The following is a 27712-nucleotide window of genomic DNA, read 5'->3' as shown; positions in this document are numbered from 1 at the left end:
CTGAGCCCGAAACGAATGGAACTGTGAACTGCTTTAAGGCACTTACTACTCATTTAGAACTTTTTTTTAACTAAATCTTTATCTAACTTGTGTTGTGTTGAATTAGGAAGTCACAGTGAAGGTAATCACATAAGGAACTCTTTTTCTCAACCTGGCGAGGGACAGTAACAGAGACAAGACGGACGCAAAGATAAAATAACTCCTTGTTTTCACCCTGCTCTATTTTATTATTCCACACTTGTATAACCCTTGTTTCCCACAAATGCAAGCAATTATTTTGTGCGATAGCACCATTAATACAGCATTACTGAAATAATCTTCCTGTTCGCAACTTCACAAAATCTAATCATACTCGATCTCTTTGAACAGACCAACAAAACCAACTTGAAGCCTTGATTAACATTTAAACCTATGTTAACATAATATATTTCTTAAGTGTCTTTCTAGGAATTTAACCAGTGAAAACCCGATAATGTGTTCGGAGTAAGCCCAGATTAACTGATCAATTATTTTGATATCTATATTATCACTTGAGCCAAGAAAACACACTACTTTTCCTTTCCTTTGTGACTAGGGAAAGGCTTCTTTTTCCCCGTGTTTTCCAATTTTGTTCAGTAAGTGATACTTCAACTACATCGCAGCTGATAAACATTCCTTAGCTTCTACCTAATGCCAGCAATCAATTCAACTATCTTTTCCCCTGTGGGAAATCAAAACTAATTAAATGGCAGTCTAAAAAATATTCTTTCGCACTTCACTTGTTAGTGCGTGTATCCAGGAAAGGTACTCTTCTAGAACGAATTCTGAATTAAGGAAATCATTACCACTCATTAAAACCACCGGTTATTCATTACAATATCGAATGAAAAGAGGAATTTGGGTCTTTTTCTGTCGTTTTTATTAATGTATATATAGATCTTTTCACTATTTTCCTTAAATGACTTAAATCGAACACTATGTCAGGCTGATCCATTTTAAATCATGAAAGCTTCAAGACAAACTTTACGTCCCGAGGACGTCACGAAATAGCACGCTGTCGTCACGACAAAACCAAATAATGTCAATTTACTTTTTTGCAGTTATTTTCCAATTTTAGGGTTGCCGAGTCGCTTAACTAATGGCATGCAATCATATTTTTTAATCCCCTACCCCAACAAAAACAAAAACAAACAACCTGCAAACTAACTACTGGACAAAATAACTAGATTTCTTTTTATTGGATTGAAATATTGAGATATTGAATTTTGCTTATATTGTATTTTTTTTTTTAGTTTAAATGGTTCATATTCCACTACTTAATTTTCAAAATTTATTTTGTGCAGGGTGTGTAAAGCTAAGACTCCGAACACGATTCCTTCAGGTAGTTTCATAAAAGACTTCCACTTCGTCAGGTTGAAAGTTGCGGCTACCCGCCAGGAATGACTCCATGAAGGAGGATCCAAAGCTGTGAACAGTTGGCAGGCTGAAGGTTTTGCCAAGGTTTGAGTAGGAATCCGTGGTCGATGCAGCGTTGCTGGCAATGTGAAAATCGTGTCCTCCACCAAATGTTGGTCCACTTCTAAGGCAGCTGCCGATGGATTGATCCCCTATTTGATTTAGTTTTAGTGGCTGCCAACCAGGCTTGTTAACAAGCGAAAACAGGAAGGCTGCTGAATCATACCAATACTGACAACCCACTAATAGGAAATAAGCAATGAAAAAATGTCAAACATTTATGATTGTTACTACGCGCTGGATTGCTTTTAAATCAAGCGTATCACATAAGGGGTATTAGACTGGTGGACAACATTTCCCTATAATTTCTAAACTTTGTATGTGCTTGTTCCCCAGAAATTTGTTATTTCCCGGGGGGTGCCCCCGAAATCATGGGTGCTGGCATGTGGCCTGCTTCTTAAGAAAATCATTATAAAATCATTAGTGTCTTTTATGTACGAATTTATCCTCGGCACTAAAGGTCTTAATTTTTGGTCCACAAACTCGGATTATGATTTTTGGTCCACAAACTCGGATTATGATTTTCTTAAGAAGATAGGGGAGCTAGGAGAGCTACCAGAAAGAGCGATATTGTGTACGATTGACGTGGTAGGGCTATATCCCCACATTCCACACGATGAGGGATTAGAAGCTTTAAAAGAAGCGCTTATGAATTCGGTTGAGGCGGAGCGGGAGGTAACACTGAATGAGGATATTGTAGCGTTTGCAGAGTTGGTATTGAAGAGTAATAACTTTGAGTTTAATGGTGGACATTATTTACAAAAACGAGGAACAGCAATAGGAACGAGGATGGCGCCTTCTTACGCAAACATTTTCATGGACAGACTAGAGAGAAGTTTGATACAAAATGCGGAGTTCAAGCCTCATACTTGGTGGAGGTATATAGACGATATATTTATTGTTTGGACTGAGGGTGAAGAGAAACTAAACGAATTTATTGATTACTTAAACAATGCGCATGGCACGATTAAATTTACTTCGAAGTGGTCAAGAGACGAGATCGAATTTTTGGATGTTAGAGTGATTAATGAATCGGGAAAACTGGAAACAGATGTGTATGTGAAACCAACAGATAGTCACCAGTATCTGCACTATAGCTCATGTCATCCTGGATCGTGCAAAAGAAGTATACCGTATGCGCAAGCAATGAGGCTACGAAGAATTTGTTCAAAATCGTCCTTTTTCGAAAAGAGAGCGAAAGATTTGGTGCTTTTCTTAACCAAGAGGGGCTACAAGAAAAGTTACGTCGAGAGCCAAATACAAAGAGTAAGAAGCAAGACCAGAGAGGAGTTTTTGACAGGAAATCATCAAACGCGCAAGACAAAAACACCGTTCGTGGTGACTTATCATCCGGGATTGCCAAACTTAAGCAAGATTCTTAGGGACTTACATCCAGTGTTGCAGTCATCTAACAGATTCAAGAAAGCTATCAAAGATGTTCCATTAATAGCATTTCGGAAACCTAAAAGCCTTGGTGATTATTTGGTGAGAGCAAGAGTGAATAATCGTGAACGTGGAGGTTACAGGCCCGGCACATGTAAATGTACATCTAGTAGATGTGAAGTTTGCAAATACATGGATGAGAACGGTCGTTTAAGAGCTCGCAAGACAATAGAAGTTATTCGATCAATTACAACCTTAATTGTAACTCTAGTTATTAGTTTACTTCTTTTCGTTCGTTGTGGCTCCCACTTTCTGTCATCTCGAACTTTACCCCAGCTATTCTTTGTACATTTTTGTAGTAGACATAATGACTAGCACATTAGATTCAATTGATAGACCGGGTTAATGAGAACAACAGTTCAAAGTCAGTGCCTATGACTACTCTAGTCCGATGTTTGATGATTTTTCTTTTAGCCTCAAACGTACTGATTTATTTTATTAGCGCCCTCTACATATGTAGCGCGCGCGCTTTTTCTTGTTTGTAGTTGGCGCGTGAGGCACCTAAACCCTAGCGTCAATAGGTAAAAATATGTCTTCATTTGTGAAGTTATATTTTCTATAGATGAAGCGTTGACTTTACATATTTTTATTTTCCCCATTTTATTTCCATATTACCATATATTTTTTTTTTTTTTTTTTTTTTTTTTTTTTTTCTTTGTCTGAATACTCACCCTCCCTGCTGGCCTAATGTGTAGATGGTGTGGCTCAACTTATAGATCTTCGACTGAGGCGTTCACGGCAGTTTCTTTTTTTTTTTTTGGGGGGGTCCCCTTTTCTTAACTCTCCTCCCCCTCCCTTTCTCCTTGCCCCAGTTCATCCTCCTCTTCTTCTTCTTTTCCCTCTTCCAATCACTTCCATTTTTCCATATTTTGCCCCCTTCCCAACCTTTCCTCTTCACAAGGCCCCATCTTCAACATACCCTGACAGGGTTTCTTTTATCTCTCTTCCTCTATATTGTCACATTTTTCACTCTCCACTCCTTTCCCCCCCCCCCAACCCAGCTTCCGAGATTCTAGTAGTGTCAAACACCCAGGAATGGCACAACTCCCCACATTGTGAACTTTCTGGTCCCGCGCGGGTCTGGGGCGACTCGCGTCTGTTCGCCGGTGCTGGGGTGGCGTCTCGGCCGTGATCGGTCTCCTTCTGACGGGTGTGTTTCGTTTGGGGTGCCTCGTTCGGTTCTTTGCTCTTCTGTGTGCACTTTGGCTGGTCGCTCCTCTGTTGTCTCCTGTCCCCCCCCCCCCCCCTCCCCTTCCTGTGGGTTGGTTCTCGCTTGGCGTGGCTGGGGGTTTCTTCTTCTCTGGGTGACACTCTTCCCTCCTCTCCTCCGGGGGGGGGGCTCCCTTGTGGCCTTGGTGTGCCCCGTGGGTTGGTGGGTCTCGGTCCTGGGTTCATTTCTCCTTTGGATGTGTTCCCGGTGTCATCCTTAGATAGGGTACCTAAATTCTATTAGCTAACATAAACGTCCAGCTAAACGAAAAAGAGATATCTTAAAACTGAATTTTCTGTTCAGGTATTAGAAAAGCGATTTTATCAAGATTTGTGTCTTGCCGTGCGATGTTAGCCGTTATTTGGGTCGTCACGGAACGCTTCTCCTCCCCTTGAATAGGGTGTCATTTTTCGGTTTTGGGCCTTGAAAAGGGTATCAATTTTCGCTTTCTTTATCCTTAAATAGGGTCAGGGTTTAAGAACCTTGGCGGCACACCCCTAACCGAAATTTATTGGAGTACCCCCCCCCCCCCGGGGGTTTCCTTGAGCATTCCCAGCTTAAGATAAAGGCCATTGTGAAGCCCTATGTTTGTGTTTTGGTTTGATTATGCGCATGACTATTTAGAAAGTAATAATGTCACTTACTAGACGTCCATGAGAGGCTGGTATACCCCCCAAAGATATATTGGCCGACACGTACAATTGTAACGGTCGGGCCCATATCGTCGCAATTACCATGAAAAGTTGATGAAAACCAGCCATCCACCGACGCTTGCCAACACCTCTCCCACAGAGACCCTGCTATGTTCTTGGCGACAGGTTTTAACCAGTCGTTTAACAAGGACAGGTATATGTTTTTATTTCCTATAATGACTGAGTCTGATAATCCCTCTAAGGAAGAACGTTTAAAAAACTGTTGGTAAGTAACTGAGTAGGGAACTTTAAATTAAATTCTGTTAATCTAGACTGGACGTTTTAGAAGGCAAAAAATGCATATATTTGCAGTAAATTTTCGTTTGGAAAGTTTTGAAAAAAAAGGAACCCTGACATCTATGTGCCAATGTATTCAGAAATATACTGTGCTAATTGCAGTCACTGTATATAGAAAAAGGAATATTATTTGTAAATCCCTACTGGCTGATGGGGACGTTTTTTAGCCACCAATTTACAAGGGAAAAAAACAGTCGTGTAATGTTGCAAAGAAACAATCTGACTTGCCTACATATGAAATGCTGATAATTGAACACTCAAATCCATTTCCAGTGTAACCTTGGTTACAGGTGCACGAGAATGAACCACGCGAATTCACACATGTGGCAAACTGATGGCAGAAATAAATCTCTCTGTTGCACTCATTTAGGTCTGTCGAGTAAACAAAATAAAACAAAAAATGAAAACACCGTTTTATAGTAGCCACACACAAAATTTTAATCAATTATCAATGAACGTTTATACACAGTTATTTCAACGAAAAAATACTTCAAGCAAATTAAAAACATTAGAATTAGATGAAGCATCTGTAAACATACTTCATCCCTAATCATTCATTTTGGACCGATTTCCAGACTGAACCTAAATAAATAAGCAGAGTGAGAAACACTGTCGTGAAAACAAGCTTGAGTTTCTCGCTTGTTCGCTTGTCACTCTTCACTCCTTAATTCTTTAATTCTGACTTTCTCGCTCGCTTGATTTTTTTATTCCAACTTTTGCTTAATTACTTTTCCACTTGTTCGACTCGCTGGTAGTTTATTTATTTACCTTTTACTTATGGGTTTTGTTTATTTATTTGTTTATTACCTACCTTTCTTACAAGTATACTCATGACAGTCGCTGCACTTCACGTCATTCCACTCGTAGTTCGACTTTAAACCAAGGGCGTGAACACAATCTTCTTCTTTGTAATTATCAGGCTGGTTATTTTCCCAAGCTGTAAAGTTCGCCCGTCCAACATCCGCCCAAGTAAAGTCACCTTCTGTTGATCTGTCGTTCAATCCCAGCCACGATTTCTCACCATTATGTCTGTGTTGGATATATACATTTTCTTCATTGCTGTTCACATCAACAAGAACAGAGTTTTTTTGTCGACATTTTGATAGTGCATCAGTCCAGTCTGTGCAGGTTTTGCTCGTGAAATAGCAGAAGCCATCAAAATAACTCCATCCAGCTTCACAAATATCTGCGCAAATATCAAACTTCTGTTAGTTCTTTTGTCCCTGATGACAGCATGAGGATGGTTGCGAAAATTGTTTCGTTGTGTTTTGAAATGATCTTATTTCCACTCCTAAACGAAGGCTCAGTTTTTTCAACACTGAATGAGTTATTTTCTCGAAACAGCTCTCATGTAAGCGCCGCAACAATCTAATGGTTATCAACAATCGTTGCATTGGTCTTGCCATTTTGTGTTTTGTGTATCGTATGCGATTCATCCATATTATTTAACTCTTGACTGTAACAGCCAATCAGTGGCACTTCACAGACCTCAGTAATGCATGTTATCTAGAATTGTTTTTTAACCCGTTGCATGTCAGCTACTTTGATTTCTCTAGATTTTTGGGTCTCCAAGAAGTATTTAAACAATAGAGAGTTTCTGTCGAAGAACTTTTGGCTGATAGTTGCTCCGCGGAAAGTTGTTAAGAAACAAATATTTGGCCAAGAAGCGAAGCTTCGAGGGCTTATACGCTAGTTTTAAAGTGCCACTAGGATCAAATTTTCGATTTCCATTTTTTTACATTTTCGTGTACAATAAGACTTTCTTACTCACCTTGCCAATTTTTAATCCATTACGAACATCAGAATTCGTTTTATTTTAACGTTTATTTCCGATAATTTATGGCCGCCATTAAACAACCTTGTTCCAAGGCTTAGTTGCGAATAGGGGGGAAATGACGTCAAAGGCTGCAAAATACCTCACGGGTTGAAATTATAATAACAATACACCTTATTCATAAATGGCGGAACGCGCGGAAGAGTTTGGGTCGAGTACATGAAAGCGAGGCGAGTGAGGCTTCGGCTTCGAACCAAAAACAAAGAAAAGCATGGCGAATTGAAGTAGTATTTGTTAATTCTTGAAATATCTCGTCGATTAGAAAGCGATTCTTGGTTATTGATGACTACCATTGGAATCCCTGGTTTGACAACTGCATATACGGTCGTATGGATGCGAAGTAAACACAAATCATGGAAAAATTTCGTCGAAAAACCGCATCGATTCTCTCAGTCTCTTAACTGCCTGCTACAGTTATTATCCATATTACTAAATTCGTTTTAATGAAAGACTTGTAAGCTGGCAAAAAGGCATTTTTCCAATCCATATAAACTTTTAAAAAAGAATAAGCGGCAAAAAGAGAGGATATAGATATTATAGAGACTATAGCGATTTTGCGCGTCCCTGGATATGGAAAGTAAAAAAAATCGCCAACATTGTGCGACTACGCAAACAGGTTAAAAATATTTCAGTATAGTCTATCGTTTTACAAAACTTTCACCCACTAACCTCGGCATTCGAGCCCGAGAATTCAAATGTATACACAATTTTAGAATCACAAATGGATCAGTATATATGGACAAAATAATCAGCAAGACGATTTGGCATCAAATAAGTGAATTCTGAATTCAGCAAACGTATCGGAATGTTTAAAATTGCAAGAATCTTACCGCTGTGAAATTTATTTCAATTTGAAAAGTTTATAATTTGAAAGCTCACTTTTTATACCCTATTTCCACTTTCCTTGGCTTTACTTATTCTAAAATTTAAGGATTTGTTACAAATAACGTCTATAAAGAATGAATAACCGTTGTGAACAACATTTTAGCTTATTACATTTAATGCGTTTGAAGGCAAAAAATATACTCAAGAAATCTTGTGTCTTTATGTAATCGCGATTTTTTTTACCGTATCGAGAGACATGTTAATTTTTTAACAAGCTCCAATGTCTTTTCTATATCGTGTTTCTTTCCTCTGCCTTCCTGCAAGCTTCTAGGGTCTTCCATAAAAAGGAAACTTGAAAGTAGTCTGGATTACAATTGTACACGAGCAGGCAGTGAAGAGACTGAGAGAATCGATGCGGTTTTCCGACAAAATTTTTCCATGATTTGTGTTGAATTCGAAACCATACGGCCATATCTGCAGTTGACAAACCAGAGATTCCAATGGTAGTCATCAAAACCTAAGAATTGCTTTCTAACCGACGAGATATTTCAAGAGTTAACAAATACTACTTCAATTCGCCATAATTTTCTTTGTTTTGGTTCGAAGCCGAAGCCTCACTCGCCTCGCTTTCATGTACTCGACCCAAACTCTTCCGCGCGTTTCGCCATTTATAAATAAGGTCTATATGTATTGAAAATCACGCAAAAAGAAACAAAAAACTTCGGACTTGTTTTTCGTGCAAATTTCTATGCTGATTGTTATTCTAATTTCACCCCGTGAGGTATTTTTGGGCTTTGACGTCATTTTCTCCCTATTCGCAACCAAGCTTTGGAACAAGGTTGATTAATGGCGGCCGTTAATTCTTTGGAATAAATGTTATAATAAAACGACTTCTGATGTTCGTAATAGATTGAAATTTGGCATGGTGAGTAAGAAAGACTAATTGTTCACGAAAATGTAAAAAATGAAAATCAAAAATTTGATCATAGTAGCACATTAAGAACGTCAAATTTCCAAGGGACAACAATCAAACCGATAGTTCCAAGACAAAAACAATTTATCATTTCTATCGTTCACCACTAAAAACAAGCATCTTCTTTTTTTTTATTTTTCTGTACGCCTGCTTATTTGCACAATTTTCACGGACGAGTACTATCCATACGGGCATGCGTACGGGCCTTTTTTTTTACGGCCGGGCAATATGGGCTGATAGTGCCCTCCGCATATAAACACTATCACGTCACGTGATCAATTTAAACCAATCAGAATCGAAGAAAATTAAGTGGTGACTTATAATCGAAAATAGTCCCAAATGTAAGTTACCTTTATTTGATTTCACCGCTTGGTATGTAGTATTTACTATTTTTTGTTAGAAGAACGTAAGTAGTTGTATTTAATGGAAGAAACACGTATTGTTAGCAACAATAGAATTCTTTAATGATGTAGCGTAATGTAGTTCAAGTATTGTATCATTGAGAGTACTGTAAAATCATTGTAAGCAAAAGCAGTTTTTTGTATTGAAGCAGAATAGAATAGAAAAGAATAGAGTAGATTAAAAGAGAAGGAATGGAATATAATATATTAGTATAATTTCCAGAGGTGAATTCAATTCTGATTGGTCGAGAAGCTCGGACTGTGATGCCATATTCACCGCGCTAGGCGGTGAATATAACCTCTCAAGGGTTGGCTACTAAGCCATGCCACGTTTGCCATCCAGGCCAGTGAACATGGGGCATTTGCTGAATGAAATTTTCTCTCGTTTAAAAGAAATCACTCCAAGTCCTGGATATTTGAAACATTGGAAATTTTGCAAATTTACTACCAAGGCTTTTGGACCGAAAATATTTTCAAGAGATGGTTTTCAATGCATTAGAATTGATCGTAAACATGGTGGTTTTGGAGATTGCACACGGCCACGTACTCGGTCAGATCGACTGCCAAAACATTATTTAGTTCTCTTCTCACTGGAGCTAGTAGTTTCGAGAGGATTCACACAATTGCTCAGGAGACACCAACATTTAAACAAAGGTACCAGATATCTATATTTTTCGTAGTGTTTGTTTTGTTGCGTTTTATTGCTAAAACTTGAGTGTAAATTACGATTTCAATTTGAATTAAACTGGTTTACACGTATGCAAGCAAGCACTTCTGTCTGTTGTTTTTGTGTTTTCTGTTGTTATTTTGCAGTTTTTGATATTCACATCTGAAAATTATACTAAAACAATTATTCGCCTCAGGCTCAGTGATTACTGTCGAATAATCACTTCGCCTTCGGCGAATAATTGTTAAATATAATATATCAAAAGAGGAGAGGAGAGAATGGAAGAGAAGAGAACTAAGAGAAGGGAAGGGAAAGGAAGAAAGAAAATAAAGTGAAGATGATATAAAATAACATAAGATAAGATAAGAGAAGAAAAGAGAAGAGAAGAGAAGAGAAGAGTAGAGAAGGGAAGGGAAGGGAAGGGAAGAGAAGAGTAGAGAAGAAAAGGGAAGGGAAGGGAAGAGAAGGAAAGAGAAGAGAAGAGAAGAGAATGAAAGAGAAGGGGAGAAAAGAGAAGAGAAGAGAAGAGAAGAGAAGAGAAGAGAAGAGAAGAGAAGAGAAGAGAAGAGAAGAGAAGAGAAAAGAAGAAGGTGCTGGTGGTGCATAGGAATAAAGAGCATCTAAAAAGAAGTATTTACTAACCTGTAAGGACCGCATAACTCACTGACACAGGGTCATATCTTGTCTCGTACAATTCTTTAATGCAGGCTCTAAACCCAGAGGCGTTCATATTCTGCAAATCAATTGCTATACTATCTCAACAAAGTTTTCTCGTATTTCTACACTTGTTCAAACATGGCTTTTAATGGATAAATAATACCGTCGAGCTCAAACGAAAATCTTTCCAAGGCTATGCGTATAGCAAAGAATTACACAAAAATCTCAAGAGGCAGATAATATTGCCTACGTACATCAAAGGAAATGGGAACTACACGCAGGCCCCTCCTCTCACGCGGCTACCAATAATACTGGATCAAACTAGAATCTTACAATCTCAAAACATGAAAGTCAATTATCTGTGTCTTATCCTGCACCAAAAAACACAACTATGCTCTGTGTTCGTGTTTGCACTTCGTTCTTCCATTTTGAAATTCTTTGTTTGTTAAGGGGGGTCTTTCTTAACTACAGATCTAGAGCAGTTGCTAAGGAATTGCTCAAGAGGGTTTTTGGTGACAAGCTATTTTGGATCGTTCGGCAATGCGTAACGGTGAATTCTTGGTGGGGAGGACATCTGAATTGAAAAAAAATTCATATTGCACGCGCTTAACTAGTGCCAGTCCCAAACCGTGCGCTAGAGTTTAAAATCCCTAAAACTTTAGAGAGAAAAGTAAAGTTCCGATTTTTTTTTAAAGAATTAGACATAACATATCTTTCTCCATAAGCCTTCGTATGGAATTACCATTTACATGTAAGAAAGGGATGCTACTGAAGAAAGTCCAAAAATATGAGTCTTTATTACGCCATAATTTAAATTATAATGCGAATTTCCTAAAAACCATACGAAGCCTTAAGCATGTAGACATTCTTTATCTGTTGACGCTGATTTTAATTTTTAGATCTATGCGCCTTTTCTATTCTGGTCACGTGACGTGTCAAATACGGCTGTGTTTTGAAACTTTTGAAGGACTCTTCAATAGAACTAAGTTGTGCAAAATCTCATCCATAGGAGGTTCGGTTTCCAAATTTTGACGGTCAAAAGTCTTTCTTAGCAACAAATTGGTAGTTAAGAAGGACCCCCCTTAACTCAATGATCATTTTTACATGTGTCGTTCTAAAAAATGCGACTTACCTCGATCCACGTGGTTATACCGTTGTGAACTGGTGCTGAGTTTCCGCTGGCCGTTGTGCTGTGATTAGCTGATATCAGGACTGATGGTGTTTTTTTGTAAGTTCGTGTAAACTGCACGAACTGTAGAATATAAAAAATACCACAATTACTTTATTAATCAGTCGCGTCACTAAAATCCCCCTCTCCCACTCTTATAGAATCCCATCTTTTCTAGTTAAACCCTCCGACCTCCTTTCTAGATAGTAAGCTACGACAGCCTATTCCAAAAAAAAGAAAATTTGTTTCCAAGCCCCGGGAAAAGTATTTTAGCAGAAATAGTCCCAGAGGAGCTGCTTTCTGCAGTTATAAGCAAACATTATGGACAAAGGCATAATGTTATTTATGTCGCGAAATGATACCTGTGATAACCCGTTATGTCTCATTGGTACCAGGTACCAAAATTGCGCAAATTCTATCCAATAAGGTTTTAGGGCGGTTCCATTAGCTTTATAGGCAAGGTTCATTGTTCACTGAGTCCTTCTTTCCCTTGACATCAGCTCGTAATAAATTCCCACCGGGAGCCCCCACTCCTAAACGCCCCAGGTTGGGATAAGATATGGGAAGAGGCGAGCCCGGAGGCGGAAAAGAGCGGGAGCTATAAAGGCACAAAGGTGAGCCATCGCTGCGGGGAGGAGGGTGGGGCGACGATCTGATGTCTGGCGTCCGTTCAAACGAAGAGAGTGAAAAACAGGACAAAACAGACTTATTTATACTGAACTAGCCAAAAATTATGCACAGTTGACTCCCTCGAGTATATACAGAAGCAGGGAAGTAAACAAGTGATATCCCAAAGGAATTAGGGGCGTTTGTGCTTGGGGGCTCCCAGTGAGAATAGGATTAACATCCCAAGAGATAAGTTTTTTTCCTATAGTTTATAGTTCAGTCGTCCGAATCCTTATTTTCATGATTCCAAATCGTTTAAAAAACGATCGTACAAATTTGATTGATTTTGGTGGGAATATTTCAAATATAAATGTTTCTAGTAAATATTAAAGATGGTAAATTTTAAGCTCGGTTATAAATAATGAAGATGAAGTATTCAACATGACACGAGCATGGGACAAAGAAAAATTCTGAGTCCCCGACGGGAATCGAACCCATGGCCTCCCAGATACCGGTAGGGCGCTCTAACCAACTGAGCTACGAGAGACTCGTTGTTAGCTGGGTCATTTTACCAGGTTGATAAGTGACACGCGTCCTGCATACTGCTAGGATCAGCAATGTCGAATTCACCAAGTTTGTAGTAAATAATAAAGATGGTAAATTTTAAGCTCGGTTATAAATAATGAAGATGAAGTATTCAACATGACACGAGCATGGGACAAAGAAAAATTCTGAGTCCCCGACGGGAATCGAACCCATGGCCTCCCAGATACCGGTAGGGCGCTCTAACCAACTGAGCTACGAGAGACTCGTTGTGAGCTGGGCCATTTTACCAGGTTGATAAGTGACACACGTCCTGCATACTGCTAGGATCAGCAATGTCGAATTCATCAAGTTTGTAGTAAATAATAAAGATGGTAAATTTTAAGCTCGGTGATAAATAATGAAGATGACACGAGCATGGGACAAAGAAAAATTCTGAGTCCCCGACGGGAATCGAAGCCATGGCCTCCCAGATACCGGTATGTTTCTGTATCCATAAAAGTCTTTTGTTATCAAAGCGCATTTGTAATGTTACCTCACAGTAAGCGTTGTTATTTTCATCTGTTGGTGGGTTTGTGTTTGGAAACTTCACAGAGCCATGTTCAGTAAAGAGTGGCTTGTGAAGTTCAGAAAACGCCATCCAGTTCTGCAAATACAGTGTCAAAGATTCATAGTACAGTTTGATTTCCTCGTAAATAACAACATAATTCAGGATAAGTATAAAGAGCAAGATCGTCAAGACATTTAACTGAATATATTATATATAAAATTTAAACTCACATACCAAAGAAAGTGTTTCAGATTAATTTTGGTGTTTCAGGACTTGCCAGGAGAAAACAATCATGTTTTAATTCTTGGGGTTCAATCCAAGTAAATGAACTATCTGATCACATACCACATTAATATCTTCATGCTTTCCATCAAAGTTTTGCAATTCACGCAGACAGACTTGAAATGAGTCCTTGGTTACATCCTCTGTCCAGATCAGCGCGGCATCATACTCTTTACCACTCCTTAGATGTTCTGACGTCACCAATACTACAGGCGCCTCGTTAAATTTGCCCTGCAATCAAAAACAGAGGCATGTAAAATCGTGGCATGACTCCCTATTGGATGACTCCATGTTGAACATCTTAATTGCTTGCAAATGTGTTGCAATTCTAAAAAAGATGTGACCAAATTTTAGGTCGATTTTGTATTTTAATCTTACCTCTGGAAATGTCACATCCTCGCAATTTGTTCCAGACCACCATTTTTTCATGCTGATTATTCCCGTCATTACTTCGGGCGTTGCTCCTTGATACGCCATCCAGTCCACAGTCGCAAGTGGGTTAAAGTTCTTTCCATTCCTCCCAGATTGCGTGGCGCAGACTGTAAAATTACGCGTATTCACATTTTCCGTCCACGAGGTGATAGCGTGGTGAACTGTTACCGAGTCATTTAAGTTCATGTGATTAAGTGTTATTTGTACATGAACTTGTTTATCCGGATAGAACCGGTATGGCGGGAATACCACTGTCTTGCAGCTTGAATCACACCAATCGGGAATTTGAAGGAGTTTTACACGGCCATGCGCAATGGGGAAACCTGTTTGAGAATAAAAAGGCGTTAAAGATCAAATGAACAGAAATTTCGATTTTTGTTATTTTTTGCCCATGTGTTTATTAAGGGCCAGATAAACATATCCCAAAGTTTCAAAGTAATCGGACATTACATCGCAGAGAAACTGCAAGTTGAAAAATGCTTTTTAGGATGTTCATAATCGTGGAGTGCTCGGAAAAATTGTCGAAAAATTATCGGAAATAAAAATTTATGACGTCATAATTGGTGTTTTTGAAGACAACCGCAGACCGATTCCGCAGACCGCACCTTAAAATCTTAATAAATGTGTTTAGTGACATTTGAAGCAGTTATTTCGTTCTGTTCGGCCGTTTTTCAGTTGATTGATTGTTGGTTGTTGTTCAGGGAGTTGCATTTTTTAAATAAAATAGCAAAAGCTCAAAAATAGCTTAAAGTTTTGTTTCCTGTCGTTTTGCATATTATGTGAAACATAGGTAGAATGCACGCTGGTATGAAAACAAATCAGGAATCTCTATTGTTCTTTCTCATAAGCATTTAACGTTAATGAGCAGAATTATCTGCACGTGAGTTAAGTCGTGGTACACTTCAATAAAGCTTTTCCCTGCTGAACAACAACGTGAAATGACGACATTATGCGTATTTTGGACAACGTCAGCCACAACGGCTAATTTTTGTTTTTTTTTTCTATTTGGGGTGGAACGCTTTCTTTGAATATTCAGCGGGAGCTTGTTCTTAAAGCGATAAATAGGCAGAATACGTCCGGAAAGTTGCGAGATTCTCAAATAAAATATAAATTTATTTTCCACCAGACGTTGTCGTTGACGTTGCCGTCGGTGCGGTCTGCGGAATCGGTCTGCGGTAGTCTTCACAAACACCAATTATGACGTCGAAAACTCGTTCCGTTCCTTCCATTTCAGTGCGCAGTCATTCAAAAACGTTTTCGCGAAGCCTTTGGAAATCTTCGTATTTTTTGCTGTAATTCACGCTTTAAGGCTCGGAAAGCAAACATTTTCCTTAATTTTACTCAATAATGGATAGTTTTAGCGTTTGGTTAGTTAAAATGGCATTTTGAAATTTCTGTTCACTTGACATTTAAGGGCGTCCTTCTTAATTACCAAATTTGTTGCTAACGTCATGTTTTGGAAACCAACCTCCTACGGAAAAGCTTTTCGCCTAACTTTGTTACATTGAAGAGTCCATCAAGAGTTTAAAAAAAATTGCCATATTTAAGAAGTCACGTGTCCGAATCATTAATAACCCTTAAACTGAAAGGTCATCTACATCTGACAATTAAAGTCAGTGCCAACATACATGGATGCTTAGTATGTTATTTATGAAATTCGCATTATAATAACAATTATGGCGTAATAAACGCCCGTTTTTGTTGTCCCTTGGTCTTTAAAAAGTTGCAACTCTTCCTTCTTTTCTTGAAGTTTTAACAGGCGCCCTTGTTGTTAAGGATTTTAAATTGTAATGCGCGGTTTAAGACCGGCACTAGTTACGCGCGCGCAACATACATATCTATAGTGCCCCCCCCCCCCCCCCGAAGAAAACCTCACCATTTATCATTTTTTAACGCTTCAAAATGGTTTGCCACCAAAAAAACATATTTATCAATTCCTAAGAAACTGCTCTAGATCTTATTTAAGAAGGACCCCTCGTAATTAGACTTCAGGCCTAAAGCAATAAATAATAGCAGAAACAATCAGAAACCCATAAGGGTTGAAACGTGTAACGCGCGTGCACAGCGTTTGAATATTCATTTTGCTAAGTACCATATTTGGAAACACGAAGAATTTGTACGCGAATGCTTTATACACGTAATGACACACGCAACATAATTTTTGGTTTTGCGGTAAGTTGCTTGAATTTCGACCTAAACGCCGTAAATTTCTTACAGACACTAAAGAAATACATTAAATGTATCGAAGCGAAATTCTCCAGACTACTTCAAGAAGATGAAACAGGAGAATTTAAACAAATTTAACTTTATTCAACCAGGCTTGTTCAAAAACAAGATTACGCCATCGAGCGCGAGCTAGCGCGCGCTGTGAATTCAATCCAAATATATTAATTTTGATTGGTTAAATGGTTCTCGTAATTTTCCAAATATGGTACTTAGTGTAAACGAATGTGCAAACGCTTTGTACAATGCGAATCATAGGGAGTTACACGTTTCAACCCTTATGGGTTTCTGATAATAGTAAAACCTGTCATAAGAAATAGACAGTGGTTCCACAAAACATAGCACTGTTTATAATTAGTGGCACGGCAGCTGAATTGTATTGTCAACCGATAGCCACAGTTACTGACAATACAAGTCAAGTCACTTTCGCACCAGATGTATAGATTTACCAAAGAAATACTAAAGGCTAAGGAGACACCCAGCAGATCACAGCAAAACGAATTAATATATGTTGTGAGTAGAACGCAGATCTCTGAAGCAAGCGATCAAGCCGGCCGTTTCCCTGACAAGATAAAAAATTGTATGCAATTCACGCTTATGTGAAACGTTGCCAACGCCTCAATAAAATGATCACTATGCATTGTTTAATGTTCCTAATGTCCTGCTTAATTTCTTACCAAATTGATGCAATTTGTTTGTATTCTTCTTTTAGAATTCAGATCTTGAAAGCCCTAATTTACTAGCTCCTCACTTACCCTCGCAGCTCCCTGGATGATAAAAAGTATTGTTGTCCAGTCCCCTGCAGTAACTTAACTCGTACAGGCATTTGTTGTCATATGTTGTGCCATTCGCGGTGCACACTGGATCCTGATAGGAAGGGCAGTCTTCGTTACACAGGCAACGAAATTCATGGGCACTGATAGTCTGACACACTCCAAACGAAGGACAGTGTACATCAAGGCATTGATTCAAGTCTGTAAGGAAAGGAAAATTAAGGGCACAGTAATTTTGAGTTTGCTTAAAATCAACGAAAATGAAATTTAAATAAGTGATTGCTACAAAGATCGTAGACTCATTCTCGCTTATTTTTTGTATATTCGACTTTGGAAAAATCTTAAATGAAATATAAAATGCCAAATTTGCAATTCCATTTGTTACCAACCTCCAATCACAACATAACTGACAGTCAGGGGGTCGTGTTGACTTCCTGTTCCAGATAAGTCCTTAACGCAAATTCTCATGGATGTCAGACGAACTTCCTATGAAGAAAATGTCAATTTAGGAAAACTAAATAGAGGAATTTTTGATTTTCTGCATAATAATAGCAGTTCCAAGGTTCAAGAATAATTTTGGCTGAATGCAATCGAGTCTGTCAAGCGTCATGTGAGGACAACTCGGAAACCTTACCTCTACCCAGGCTGAAATAATGTTGTTTTCTGGCGGGACATGATCATTTACATCACGGTCATAATAATGACGAACAGAAACAAACACAGATGGGGACTCATAAAACGTGGTGTTATACTGCACTTCCTGTAAAATAAAATGAAGAAAGACAGAAAAATTCCGAAATATTTTTTTTTTTTTTTTTTTTTTTTTTTTTTTTAAATGAAAATTATTTTTTATTTATTTAAACAAACTGCATACATTACTCAGCATCACTCTAGTTATTACATTGCTCTGCTTATTGGATTAATCACCAGTGTTTATCACTAACTTATACTAACAGTCATTTACTAACGGTCACTAGCAGCGTAATGTTACTTTACATTGCTAAGCAAAACATAACTTACAATACATCACAATACAAAATCACTATTCACTAGTTAAGCTTACTTGCCTGGTTGTAATTACTCGTAGTGCTATACAGAACGACACCTTAGTTACTTTCTATGGACACAACAAATTAAATTTAAGAGCAGTGTTGGTGGAAACAGGATAAGATTTTGGGCTTTGGTTTAGTGTGTCTGTCTCAAATGGCTAATTAAATCAAAAGAGGAAGTAAATAAAAAGTCTTCGCGGGAGACTCTGTGACTTAGGGAAGAGCGCATTTCTCTATTTGCCATTGTAATATAGCTTTTCTTTGAAATTCCTGCATGTCTGGTTTCTTGTCTAAACATTTACAAACGTAAATGTATTGCTTTAGGATAATGACGAAAAGGTGTAGTCTGCGTCTTGGGTAATCGGTTAGGTGAGTTAAACGGGGGATGTCGTTAAAAGTTATTTGTTTATTTGAAAGTGTAATGTCGGCGTCATTTTCATGATTGAACCATGATATGGCTTTCGAGTAAAAGGCTGTTGTTACGGTACAGTCTAGAAATGTATGTTCTATAGAGTCTGGTCGAAGACAAAGAGTGCATGCTTCATCCTCAGCTAGTCTGAATTTAAAGAGCTCCTTTTTGGTCATTATTATTCTGTGCAGTAGCCTGAACGAGAATTGTCTTAATTTATTATCCTTTGTGAATTTATATATAGACGAAAATTTTTTTCCCCAATCTGTGAAGAGATCAGGGAATTTGTTTTTCCAGTTTTTTATACCAGTAGGCTCGGTGGTACAGTTTCCATTGAGAATTTTATAGTAGTTTTTGCAGCGCATTTCAGTTAAATCCATGGTAGGAATCCCTGAAGAAGATATATTTGTTGTGTTTGACATTTCTTGCGAGGGCACTTCAGTTGTGGCAGCTTTCTTTTTTAAATCCGATGGGATAGCAGCAATTAATTGAAGGTAGTGAAGAAAGTTTGTTTTAAGTTTAAACTTGTTTTGGAATTCTTCAATCGTTAAAAAATTCCCATTCGCATTTAGAACATCTTGTACATAAAGAATTTTTCGTTCGAACCAAGATCTCCAAAAAACGGGATGATTTTCAATGGTTATGGCCTTGTTGTTCCACAGTAAGAATTCACCGTAAGAAAATATATTGGTCTTGTTTTTAAATTCTTGGAAATATTGTAGCAGTTCTCGATAGAAATTAGGTAAACATTTGTTTATGGATTCAGCATTATAGTTGGATTTGAGAAGAAAGTGGAGACCACCGTACTCTGAAAGATAGTAATTCGGGATTGCTTTCCATAAGTCGTCGGTATCACCTAGTAACCTACTTATCCATGCTAAGCGTAAGGATTTCACCATTGTTGCAAAATTAATAAAATTTAGTCCCCCTTCCGCTAGGGGTTGATATATAACTGCTCTCTTTATTTTATCTTTTTTGTTTTTCCATAGAAAAGAGAAGAGTTGTGTTTGAACAATTTTAATAACTGCATTTGGAACGGAAAGCAAAGATGCCCCGTAGACTAATTGGGACACACCTAACGTTTTAGCCAATAAGGATTTGCCATAGAGCGTGAGATCCCTAGAAAGCCATAAATTCAATTTAGTTCTCATTTTCCTAATTCTACTGAGGAAATTCTCTTCAATGTTCTTATCTTGGTTGTATGATAGAAAGGTCCCTAAAACTTTAATTGGCGCTCTCGTACTTTTAAATTCCAGAATCTTACAAGTATTGTGTTTCATTGAACCTAACCACATTGCTTTGGTCTTCTTCCTATTTAATTTTAGCCCTGAGATGTCCCCAAATACCTCTATAGTTTGAAGGTGTGATTTGAGGGAGTCTGTACTATTTGTTATGATAGTTGTGTCGTCAGCAAATTGCGAAATTCTCGCTTCTTTATCATTTGGTAAACATATACCTCTACAGTTCGGGCTCTGACGGATCTTCAATGCTAGCAATTCCACAGTAAGGAAAATTCCGAAAATTCCGAAATATACCCCCAGGTGAAAAAGTCCCCCTCACCCAAAAGGAATGGTAGGTTAACCCTATTCTGACCGGGGGAGGCTTTTGAGGCCCGCGCTGACTTTGAACGCTTATAACTTTTTCAAGATTTAACCAAACCCTGCCATACTTTGTGAGTTTATCTAAAATTTATCTGGGAATAATTTGGTAGGATAGGATGGTGGTTTTTCTCTAGTTACTTCGCTTCAACTGTAGTGGGCGGGAAAATTTATTGAAGTGATCCACCCTCAGTATTATAATTTTCATTTACGAGAACCACATACTCTGTTTTAACCATCACCTAGACCAAAGGAAGACATAAAACAATTAAACGTTTTTAATTCTTCGTCCTTATGCGTGGTCGAGCGTAGCAGTACGGCCATGTCGGGAAGAGGGAGTTTACTAGTACAGTAATACATAGTTTTTAAACCAATTTGACCAATCAGAGCGTGCGTAGTATCTGAGTTATTTTATAAAGTGATATTTTTAAAGAGTTTTATTATGCGGTAGTCAGACACAGTATCCCGTTTTAATAGAAATCCAAAATCTTTTAAAATGTACATTTTCATCCAAAAATTAGCCCCCTGACGTTAGACCTCTCTGAAAATAACCAACCTGAAAGAAACGTCCAGGAATTTTATGCCCATCTAGGAGATAATATTTCAACTTAATTTGAAAAGAAATTGCTTTTATCTTTACAGTTACTAAAGTAATTTATACTGGTTGATGACATAAAGGCCTCCATTTCAATTTGACTCGATGTGATTGACACTTTTCAACACACTTACCTGGCAGAAGCCGTAATTATCGTCCGCTGTAGGACTACCGATGTTGGGAAAATCCATTTCACCTGTCTTCGTGAAGCTGAAATCAGAACCATTGCCGGAGAATGCAAACCAGTCCTGTGAAAAAAATAGCCAATAAGAAATTTCCAAAATTTGTGCCAAATAACTGATATATTATTATTATTCCAGTTACGACGCTAAATTATTCCCATTGGCCATAAATGTAGCTATGTCTATACCCTTGGAAGAACAAGCAAACTCACCCCCCCCCCATCGTCCACCGTCGTACAATGGGGAGGGGGGTGGATGGATCCCCTCCCCAGGTTTTTTGATCTATGGAGGCACAGTCAATAATAATAATAATAATAATAATTAACATTTATATAGCACTTTTATATAAATACTCAGTTGTGCTATACAATGAGCTAAAATTTAAAATAAAAATTAACTTAAGAAAACTGTCTAAACCCTTGGACGTACAAGCAAACTCAACCCCCCACCGTCCACCGTCGTACAACGTTGCTATGCTAGTACAACGGCACTTTGTATTGGACAATCTCCAAGCTACGTGAGATCCGGCAAAGAATTGTGCCATAGTCTTCCTAACGTTGTGAGGCCCTCTGCTTTTAATCGTCCCAAAAATATCAAGGACACAAGATTGAAACATCAAACCTTCCGCAAGGGACAAATAAACAGCCACTGTAAGTTTCAGCATTGCAGGGTAAATCTTCATCTCAAAATTCGAAAAAACAAGGGGGTGGCATCCACCACCCCCCCCCCCGCCGCCACCCCCCCCCCCCCTTGTACACTTGAGGGTTAAAAGCGCCCGCAGGAAGGATTGACGTCACTGGGAACATTATATTTGGTCGTTTAGTGTCTTATAACAACCGTTATTATCCTTAGCTATTTTCCACCTATCAAGAATTCAGCCAACCTATTTAAAACGCGATAAACATTCAAACATAAGCGATCCAGAAAACAAATTGTGCCAAGTGTACCCACCACAATGGTATCTTGGTGTTTTCCTTCAAACGCCAAGAACTCCCGGAGACACACTTCGAAGCTTGCGGAATTCACGTTCTCTACCCAAACATACATTGCATCATCAGGCTTGGTGTCGCGTGTGTACTTAGCTGAGACAAACACCGAAGGTCTTCCACCAAAGCTCTGCAATTTGTTCAAAGAAATAAATGCGTGTCAGTCAAAAAACATTTTCGTGATTGATACCTGTAAAAAATCACGTCATCTTACCTGAGAGAATGTAACTTTCTCGCATTTAGACTCTGTTGTCCAAATGCCATTAAAATTAACGCTGCCACGTTTCATCTGTGGATGATCTTGAATAGCCAGCCAGTTAAGGACTCCAGTTCCATTTGTTCCAATGCCTGACTCACGTGCACACACCTTGAACCCACGTGTATTGACTGATTCAACCCACACAGCAGCAGGCGAGTGAACACGTGAAAACTGCTCACCATGGCTCAGTGTTACATATACTTGAACCTAATTATGGTGAAAAATTAGATCAAGAAGCTTAAAAAAAGCTGTTAATCGGTCGGTAAATGTTAAACCACTTCCTTTGCTAACAAATACTTGACGGGAATGATGTCAAAAGAAAAATCAAAGAGGCCATTCATATCAGACGTGAACGCCCTTAGCTGAACAGAGACGGGGGCTAATATCTTCCAGCCATATTTAGCAACCTGCTGTCACGTGATTAAACAATTTGCATTCACGTGACAACGTGAGCTCACTTTAATCGCTGAAGAAGACTGTGCGAGACAGTCAAAAGCTTCGTTACTAAACATTTTTCAGACCTTGTGACAAGCATAATTTCGTTTAAAATGGTTGTTGTTGTCGTTGTTGTATTTAACGGGTAAATTTTGATCAAGGGAAACGAAATGAAGCTCGAGTTTGCGGGGAATTCGAGCTATCTGAGTTCAAGTTAACCGAGTAAAAATGACTGGAAAGTGGGTTCAAATCCAAGGGAAATAGACTTAGTTTGAGATAGCGAGGGGACTTCGAGGTACCGGGACACTACGTTATATAGTACACAGCGATATACGTACCGTTCCTTTTCCACTCAATGCAAGTGGAAACACAACGTTTTCACAACGTGGTAATCGACAATGTTGCGATGATAAGCATTCGCTGCTGCAGCCCCACTCCTGTAGAATTTGTGACATGTTGATTTTGCCAGTTTGCAGAGAAATTGCTTTTACTGGGAGGGAACAATGAACAACAAAATTATTCAACTTCGGAAAGGAAAGTAATACGGTACCCCTAGGGAGTACAATTTGATATTACTTTTATTCCTCCTTGTTGAGTGTAATATAAGTACAGGTAAGCACATGATTTTGATTGTAATTAACAAATAAAAAAGCCTTGGCCGTGCTTTGTTCTGTTATAAAGCACGCAAGGAAGTGGCGAGAGCACGAAAGAGGTGTAGGGTGAAACACGAGCACTCCTTTTTTAGCCAATCAGAATTAAACATTTTTTTCACGTATGTTATAAGGTCCCTCATACAGTCAACTCTCTCTAAAACGGACACCGTCGGGTCTGGCTGCGACTATCCGTTTTAGAGAGGTGTCCGTCTTATAGGGAGTTAAGTTACTGTAAAATGACTGAAAAACTGCAGGGACGGGACCAACACCAGGTGTCCGTCTTATAGAGCTGTCCGTTAAGAGAGAGTTCACTGCAATACACTCAACAACATTACTGGACTCTGATTGGACGAGAGCAGTACAATTAATCCCAAATTTGATCATGATTTTACTTGGCTTTCCGAAGTTAACCCGAAGTCTTCCGAAGATTTTCGAAGTCTACTGGAGAATTATTCCTAAGTTGATCCGAAGACTTTTGGAGTTGATCAAAATTATTCCGAAAATTTGTCTGATGTTATGCTTTCTGTTCCTTTACCACTTTTAATTTAAAGTTTGCCAGCAAGTTATGGTGGTTTAAGTGAGCAAATTTGAATTTAATGTCTTCTACCTCTTTCTTAAAGCAATTCCGTTTCTGTTATGACACACTACAGTATTCATAGGTTACCTATCTGCAGTGGCAAGTCATGAAGTTCTGTATCCGTGCTGTATTCTCTGCCACAAAATAGTCGGAAAAGTCCAAACTTTGAGATTTCCGAAGGTGTCCCGACCTAAATACGATCATTTTGCCAAGGAGATATGTAATTATGGTAATTATATTCCACGCTTTTATGGTGAGAACAATGCGTTTTTAAAAAGGACACGATTGTTTATGCCGAATATTTTTGTGATTTCTCTGAGTTGCAGAAATATTCAAATTTAAATGAAAATAGGCTCAAAGACTTCCTACAATCTATATGAACGTATATCGCTAAGTGTTGCTTTAAATTGGTTAAAATATCAAAGAAACAGGGATTTTTTACAAATCACGCGCACGCGCCCATATTTTTGTCTAGTCATAAATATGTCGTAAAGTTGTCGATGTCAGTCGTTGTACTTCGTGCATATGCTTTAAATAAATGCATAATGATGAGCTTAAGGTGTCCCCCGCGACCTTAACTGGGGGTTAATGCACATCGTTTTTAATTGGTCAAGACATTTAAAACAAAACAAAACATTAACTGCCTTTTTTTAATACCAAAGAAATACCTGCTCCGTCGCTTGTTCTACAAGATGACATAATTTGTGTTGCTGTGACGTCAAATGACGTCGCATGACGACATTAGAACCGCCATCTTGGATTTCACCATTTTCTTAGAAAGTCCCAAAATAACGAAAATTGATGCAATATCAAGCCAGAATGCTTTTGGAATGTCAAAAAATAAACAAACTGTTCAATTCTGTTTAAAAAAAAAACTGAAAAAATAAAGAAAAATGTTTAAAATGACGATTTTTGGCCAGACCTGCTTGTAAATATAACGTTGCCATGGCAACGTCAATTATCATGGGCACATGGCTGACATATAAAAATTTTGGCAAGGGATGAATAAACAGGTACTGAACGTTTCAGCATTGTGGAGTAAATCTTCTTTTCAAAATTTAGAAAAAAACCTTATGGAGGTGGCATCCCCCCTGTACGTCCGAGGGTTACAGTGCCCGAGAAACTCTCACTCTTGTGTACCAAAGTTAATCACGTCGTTATTTAAGCTTAGGAGGATTTCCTGCTCTTTGTACTTGGTGTAGAGGCAAGACGAGATTAAACAACCTGAGAAACTCCCGCTCTGTTTACCTTAGATTAAGATATTCGCGCCCGCAGATTTAACAGACAATCAAGTCAAAAAGAGGATAAATGCAACAAGGCGGATGCTTTCGTTACTTGACCTATCCTTTTTCGTTATGGCTGTGGCTGATCAACAAGTTATAACTTCAATCATAGCATTAAAGCATAAAAGCATAAAAGCACAGTTCAAAGAAAAAAACTTACATATTGAGGGTTTGCGTGATATGGATATTCTATTTATTTCATCAAGAGCGGGAATATTATTGTGAATAGCGAAGTGTGAGCAAAATTAACTAATAAGCCCAGTGCAGGATGTCATTCTAGGAGAGTGAAATAAAAAACCCACATTCGACAAAAATCGACGAATGCTGTACAGCGCGCAGCAGTACAAAAAAATGGCCCGTCAATGTAGAGGAATCGGTCAAAAAAACTTTTAGCGATCGAATTTTGTCAATCGAGAAAATTTTATCCGTCAAGAAATAAAACAGCTTTATTAACTTCCATATGAAAATGCCCCAGAAACTCCTGCTCTTGTGTACTAAAGCAGGTGATGTCGTATTTAAATAAATTAAAAACTTAAATTAATTTTAACGGCTCTTTCAAAATGCACCAGAAACTCCTGCTTCTCGTACTTAGTTCAGAGTCACGTTGTTTTTAATTGGTCGAGACATTTAAAAAACAAAACAAAACATAAACTGCCTTTTTAAAATGCCAAAGGGAAACTCCTGCTCCGTGTTCCTAGGTTAGGTAGTCAAGTCGAGTTTAATTGGTTGAGAAATTAAAATACCCGTGAAACTCCTGCTCTGTTACTCGCGTCCGTTTTTAGACGAAATAAAGAAATTTCGACATCGACTTTCGGGCCATTCATTATAGCGACATGACGAGCTTTAAATTCATACGGGAGGCATGCATGCCTACCCTGACAGGGCCTCATTTAACTACGAAATTAAAATGCCTGAAAGAAACTCTTGCTCTTGTGTACTAAAGTTAGTCACGTCGTTTTTTAAGCTGCCAAAAACTTAGAAAGTGATTTTACCGGCTCTTTCAAAATGCACGAGGAACTGCTGCTCTGTGAGCTTTCATCAGAGTCAGGACGAGATTAAATAAAGAACCTGAGAAACTCCTGCTCTGTGTACCTAAGTATAAGCCACATTGTTTATAATTTATTAACCATGTGCATTAAGATATTCGCGTCCGCCTTTAGACAAGATAACGAAATTCCGGCAGCGACATGTGGACTATTCTTAGTTGCAACTTGACACGCAAGCTTTGAAATTCAAACGGGAGACATGAATACTTACCCTAACAGGGCCTCCTTAAATCCTGGCTCCCGTATCAAGCGGTTAACGTCTCATACGCTCTCGAAATCGTCTTTAAACAATTTGGAGGCGACAAATTCAACGATACTTCCAACAAATTCACACAAGGATAAGAGACGGAGAAGGCTAGGTTTAACTGCGCGGATACCGTCTCGCGCTCGAACATGGGATCGTCCTGTAGTTTTATTTGTTTTTACGAGTAAACATGCACCTTCGGAAATATAACGTATCCTCTTCGAGCTACGGACATCGCTTAAGGCAATTGTTTGGATTTAGAAGAGACCGCGAAATAGCGGACATTAAAAATGTTGTGTTGAGATCAGTTTTTAACTTGAGAGCTGTGCCACTTTATTGATTAACTACGCATTTCCAAAAAAAAAAAGCTTTTTGTAGTGTACTCTGCATTCAGGGCGACATATTATTTTGAGAAAGTTCCTATGGCATGCCAGGTTCACCAAGTATTGAAAGCATGAAATTTAAAGTTAAAACACGATTGGCGCTTTGTACGATATGCTTCAATGATGCTGGGTTTGCACCTACCTTGTATGTTTGTTGAATACACACTGAGATGATTCTTGTATCTCGATTCTTGCACATTTGAACGCACTCGAGAAGTGTTTGCTTTAAACACTGTTACTTCTGATTGAATATTTATTAATAGCTAAACTGTCACTCGTAAGTGCTCATTTATCATTTTAATTTGAGACACCGATTTATTATTATTCACAACTCGCCTCTCAAATTAAATTCTGAGATTTTAAGACACGACATTATGTTACTGACAATTTAACACACCTGCTCATGGGTAATTGCTCTGTAGGAGAACGCATTTACTTGTTATTTCTATAACGTATTTAATCGAAATAAAATCCATATTTTTATAGCGCATAAGACAGGTTGGTAGACCATTAGTTCGATAACATTTTATTTTAATTTTTTTTTTTTTTTAATTTTTTTTAACGTTTAAAAACGTTCTGCAAGAAATTAAACTGCGTTGTAAATTTCTTGCAAGTGTAATTTTGAAATGTTTAATTTATTACCACAATTTTAAGGGAAAAAATATCGCCAATACGGCCATCGCAAATACTTTCCGAACAAAAATAAAGACGCTGATTCAATGCAACAGAGCGTTTGGAATATGCCGAAAGTTCGGCCTGTCTATTGTTTTTTCATGGTGTTTCGGGTTTGCTGATTGGTTGTATTGAAAATGCATGCGACTTCTGCTTTTTTTAGCCAGGGGAAACTACTTCACCTCCTAACAACGACGATTGCTTTCGCAAGAATGCCAACGTTTCAAATGGCCATATATATTACTATTAATATTTATTTTGTTGAAATCGA

General features: G+C 38.3%; 1 protein-coding gene across 1 annotated transcript; it reads right to left on the bottom strand.

Annotated features, from left to right (window-relative positions):
* Positions 1 to 718: 718 nt before the first annotated feature.
* LOC144665214 (uncharacterized) lies at positions 719 to 23065 on the bottom strand. Its single transcript, XM_078526402.1, has 16 exons — positions 22922 to 23065; positions 22104 to 22355; positions 21855 to 22019; positions 20856 to 20969; positions 17705 to 17830; positions 17460 to 17556; positions 17053 to 17271; positions 14021 to 14397; positions 13706 to 13873; positions 13346 to 13456; positions 11626 to 11745; positions 10479 to 10569; positions 5948 to 6322; positions 5365 to 5508; positions 4792 to 5037; positions 719 to 1676 (listed from the first exon to the last, which is right to left on the bottom strand). Exons 1-16 carry the CDS (start codon positions 23036 to 23038, stop codon positions 1357 to 1359), a joined length of 3042 nt encoding a protein of 1013 aa, XP_078382528.1. The 5' UTR covers positions 23039 to 23065; the 3' UTR covers positions 719 to 1356.
* Between the last annotated feature and the right edge of the window lie 4647 nt (positions 23066 to 27712).

This window comes from Oculina patagonica, chromosome 9 (genome assembly GCF_052425735.1).
Source record: "Oculina patagonica isolate OP01 chromosome 9, crgOcupat, whole genome shotgun sequence".
Lineage (NCBI taxonomy): Eukaryota > Metazoa > Cnidaria > Anthozoa > Scleractinia > Oculinidae > Oculina > Oculina patagonica.
The sequence above is the reverse complement of the archived record's forward strand: the minus strand, read 5'-3'. Positions and strand labels throughout refer to the sequence as shown.